Source organism: Delphinus delphis, chromosome 1 (assembly GCF_949987515.2).
Source record: "Delphinus delphis chromosome 1, mDelDel1.2, whole genome shotgun sequence".
In the NCBI taxonomy this organism is placed as follows: Eukaryota; Metazoa; Chordata; class Mammalia; order Artiodactyla; family Delphinidae; genus Delphinus; species Delphinus delphis.
This window is the reverse complement of record NC_082683.1, coordinates 17,372,652-17,377,252: the sequence shown is the minus strand read 5'-3', so window position 1 is coordinate 17,377,252 and position 4,601 is coordinate 17,372,652. Positions and strand designations below refer to the sequence as shown.

Here is a 4,601-nt window from a genome sequence, read left to right as displayed (position 1 = left end):
AAGGTCATAATACCCACCTCAGAGCTCCACTGTAAAGATTAAACAAACTATAATTAAGGCTAACACGTATGTGTAACCCTTACTAGGCACGAGGCACTCCTCTGTAATTTTCATATATTAAGTCATTTAATCCTCCCAACAGCCCTCTGAGGAAGGTGCCATCAGTATTCCCACTTTACAGATAAGGAAACTGAGAGTCACTGAAGTAACACAAAATGCACGTAACTGGACACCTAGTAAGCGAAATGGTGGCCCAGGATTTGAGGCCAGGCCGATGAGGCTCCCAGGACCTGCTAAATATTTATTGTAAAATATTGAATGCAGGCCTGGCCTGCAAGCACTCAGTAATTGTTGTCATTCTTAAGCCTCCCTCCCCATGGCCAGGGTAGCAACTGAACTTCAAGCTCAGCAGACATGGACTCAGGTATTTATTCCAGGGAGAGTTCCAAGAAACGATCTTCCTTCAGGCAGCTAAAGCAACAGCACCCCGACTTTACAGAGCAGGGCATAGACACCAGAAAGGTGGAGTGAGTGGGCCAGGGTCACACAGCAGGAAGCGGAGGCCATGGTGGGGAGGGGCTCAGGTGGATGGGAAGATGAGGAAGCCACTAAATACGCTGTCGGCCTCTGAACCCTGGTAAATGCGGCCCTTATTGGGGTCTTTTTCAATCCAGACCTGGTCTCCCTGCTGGAGCTGGAACACCGTACCCCCGGACACCACCTGGAAGAGTCCTTTGCTGTTGGCGTCACAGAAGCCCAAGGAACGCTGGACTTGGCCCCTCCCAAAGGACACGATAGACAGGCAGATGTCCCACTTGGACACCACCTGGAAGGTGAAGTAGTAGTAACCCGGCACAGAGCAGATGAACCGGCCCGAGTGGCTCTGGTATGGGCTCTCCTGGTTGGTGATGACCGTGTCAAAGATGACCACGTTGCCACCCATCGGAGGGTTCCGTCTCACGGCCGAGAAGCCCGGCTGCGGCTGGTTCTGGATGTTTCCTGGGTTGCCTTTGATGCCCTTCAACCCTGGGAGGCCAGGGGGCCCCAGGGGGCCGCTGGGCCCTGGGTAGCCCATTCTGCCAGGTTTTCCAGGGGGCCCAGGCTCTCCCTGGTCTCCTTTAAGGCCACGGACGCCTGTCTGGATACCAGCGGCCCCTGTGGGGAGAAAGGCCAGATTGGGAGTGAGAGTCCCAATTGGTCTAGTGTCCTCCAGACCTCAGGGAGGTGGCTGGGACCCCGGACGGCTGTGGGATAGAGGATAGGGGGAGTGTCTGGGCCTTCAAGACATTGATTCTGACTGGCTGTGCGTGACCTTGGGCTCCTGTCTCAACCTCTCTGAGCCTCAGCTTCTTTATCTGTAAAATGGAGAGAAATGTGAACAGGCACTTGGGAGTGTCACGTTCCGGGAAAAGCAGTCCACTGGCTTCACTGTACTCCTGCCCACAGCCGTGCACTCCACACTCTCCCCAGGGCACTGACCTTGACTTCTTCAGATTCACGGACTACATGTAGGACGCCTGTGTGCAGACTGTTTGCAAATGCCTGTGCAGATCTTGGTGGTCTGCTATGGACTGGGAGGCTCAGGGCGATTACATGAGACTTTCCTTTCCTGCTCTGGTCGTGCCCTCCTCCCTTTCCCTTCACCCTTAGCCTTTTTTCTAGAACATGAGAGTTTCTGAAGCTTGAAGGGGCAGGGAAGGGGGAAGCAGGGACAGAGTTGTGGGGAAGCTGGAAGCAAAAAAGATAGTTGCCATGAATTGATCCCTCTCCATGTGCTAGGTGGGGTTATTTCTCCATTTTACAGATGAGGAAACTGAGTCTCAGAGAGGATCAGTAAGTCGCTCAAGGTCACACAGCAAGACAAGGGCTCCTGAGTCTAAAGCCAAGGGCATTAATCTTTCTGGTAACTGAACAAAGACCAAGGACTGAGCACAGCTTTGGGACCTTTCATATTCATTGCTTGCAGTGACCCACTGTCCAGAGGAGGAAGGTGAGGCCAAAGAAGGAGGACCTGGGCAGTAAAGGGGATACAGAGAGGCCACTGGGGCCTGTGGACATGGCTTTGGAAGAAGGCTAGGCCCCCCTCGGCCCCTGGGACCAAGTGCAGACTGCAGAGCCTTCGTGTGTGTGGGCCCAGGTGGACTCCTGTTTCTCAGTGCCAACCCAAGCCTCCACCCTGGTGGCCAGGCGAAGCCCAGGGATGAGGGACTGGGGTTCAGAGGGAGGGCTTACCCTGCTCCCCTCGCTCCCCCTTGAGGCCTGGCCGTCCGGGTCGGCCGGGTATTCCTGCGGCCCCGTCCCTCCCATCCTGTGCTCGGCAAACGTCCTGGGTCACCGAAGAGGCCAGGGATATGGCCAGCACACCGATCACCAGCCAGCCCCAGGGGGCTTCCATGGTGTCACTGTGGAGACATGGGCAGGGCCTGGGCAGGCTGGACATCACACACTCATGCACACCCAACACCCACACTTGAACCCCCAACCCCGCCCAATTCTATCTGTCTATATATATCATCTCCCCGACCATTGCACACACACCCCCTCGAGGGCCTTCAATGTCCACCCTCCATCCAGCTGCAGGGACCCCAAACATACACAAAGAACCACAAACTCACACAGATACACACATGCAACTGAACATACCCATATAGTTACACACTCAGACACACAAACACAGCTTTTCGCTCACGCACCTACGTAACACAATAAGCAAACTCAAAAGTCCACCACACACTCCCGGACACACAAACTGACACCCAAACTGACGTGCCCCCCCCCCCCACTCACCTGGACACACACAGTCATACACTCCTACAGGTGACTGAACAAATATTTATTGAGTGCCTGCTCCCTGTTTAATTTACACCCTCTCACCCAGAGGGCAGAGCTGTGCATACACACCAGAATTCACAAACACCTGACACACACATCTGCTCTCTCCTCCACACACTCGGCCCCTTTCAGCACCCACTGGAAGACAGAGGGCTGACTGGCGCTCTCTGCCATCCCTTCGTGGGACCCCTCTGCTGGACTCTGACACCCCCAGCCTTTTCCCAGCTTCTTGTGTTTTGTGGTGGGGAGCAGAACCCAGGAACTTTGGTTACAGCTCATGGGTCTGTCACTACCTCCCCCCTCCCCCAAGCCCCTGGAGTTAAAGTCCCCTCACTCACTCATTCTGGGTCCTAGATCAGGGTCCCCCCAGCCCCCCCACCCCGCAACACTGTCCTGGCATAGAACCAGCCAGCAGAGTTCTCCCTCCCTCCCTGCCCGGTCCAGCCTCCTGGGCCACACCTCCTGGTTCCCTGAACTTTACAGCTCCCTCCCTGTCAAGCGCTGGCCTCACCTGCGTCTGGTCGTCGATGCACTGGATACTCCCGTCCTTCGCCCAGGGACCCCTGTGGGACACCAAGCAGGGCGGTGCTGGCCTGTGGCCAACTTTCACATCCCTTCCCACTTCCCCTTCTCCTTCCCTGAAACTACCCCCAGTGTTGCCCTAGGGCCACAGGCCTGCAAGGGACATTTTGAGCAGACCTCAGCAAGACTGAGACATGGGACCTCCTACCCCAGCCACAGATGGTGTGGGGACAGGGACGGCAAGGCAGGAGTCTGCCGGGGGGGCCATGGTAGGGATACTGGGTAGGGCTGTGAGACCCACGGAGGCCTCGAACATCGGGGCAGAAGGAACCTTTACAAAATGAGTAACTTGTAAGACTTTTGTGATTATGAAAGCAGCATGTATTCATTGCCAAAGCTTGGAAATACAGAAATACAGAAGAAGGAAGAACAGGGCAGCAGTAATGGGAAGCTCAGTAATCAGCTTCCTAGACCTGCCACTTCCTAGCTGCATGTCCTTGGAAAGATACTTAACCTCCTGGGGTCTCAGTTTGTTTGTTCGTAAATTGGAAACAACAGATTCTACCTTGTCGAATATTATAAAGTTTTAATGACATAATACATATACAAAACAGTGGACGCACGGTGACCACTTAATAATTAGCTTTTATCAACATTTAAAAATCAGTGACAAAACCCCATCTAGAGAATTGCTGTTAACATTTGGATGGATCATCTAGCCTTACTCACTCTCACTGACGGGGTGCTCACTACCTGTCAGCACAGCTCACTTTGTCATTGACACCTTGGACCTGGAGAATGTTTTTCTTTAGATTGAGTGATTCTGTCTCCTCCAGACTGGAGACCAATGTGTTCAGGCCTGGGCTGACCATGTCTTTCTGTTTCTTCCCATGACCATGTTTTTTGTCGTTGTTGTTATTTTGTTTTGCTTTCCAGAGGGAGGAGGAGAGGAAGAGGAGGAGGAGAAGAGGGAGGGCTGTTGTACCTGGGCAGGTGAAGACAGTCTAGGGCCAGGGTTTTCAAGCCTTTGGGACTCCTTTTTCATTTGCAATCTTGTGTGACATACAATATATATACAACAAATCTAGATGGGGATGCTCTGGTTTAAGGGTGGGGACCCAGAGCTCCTCCTGCCAGCCCCTCTACTGCTCCCCAGGATTCAGGGGCTTAGGGGAACTAGAATTTCTCTATGACCTTGGGCAAGCCACATCACTTTTCCAGACCTCAGTTTCTTTATCTGTAAAATG

The 4,601-nt window shown here is 53.5% G+C and overlaps 1 protein-coding gene across 2 annotated transcripts; it reads right to left on the bottom strand.

The window, feature by feature from the left end:
- Positions 1 to 439: 439 nt before the first annotated feature.
- C1QA (complement C1q A chain) lies at positions 440 to 3,398 on the bottom strand. Of its 2 annotated transcripts, none has more exons than XM_059997073.1 (3): positions 3,344 to 3,398; positions 2,233 to 2,402; positions 440 to 1,155 (listed from the first exon to the last, which is right to left on the bottom strand). In XM_059997073.1, exons 2-3 carry the CDS (start codon positions 2,393 to 2,395, stop codon positions 581 to 583), a joined length of 738 nt encoding a protein of 245 aa, XP_059853056.1. In that variant the 5' UTR covers positions 2,396 to 2,402; positions 3,344 to 3,398; the 3' UTR covers positions 440 to 580. The 2 variants fall into 2 exon arrangements, with proteins under 2 accessions (XP_059853056.1, XP_059852976.1); XM_059996993.1 differs by having other exon boundaries at positions 2,233 to 2,423; positions 3,344 to 3,354.
- Between the last annotated feature and the right edge of the window lie 1,203 nt (positions 3,399 to 4,601).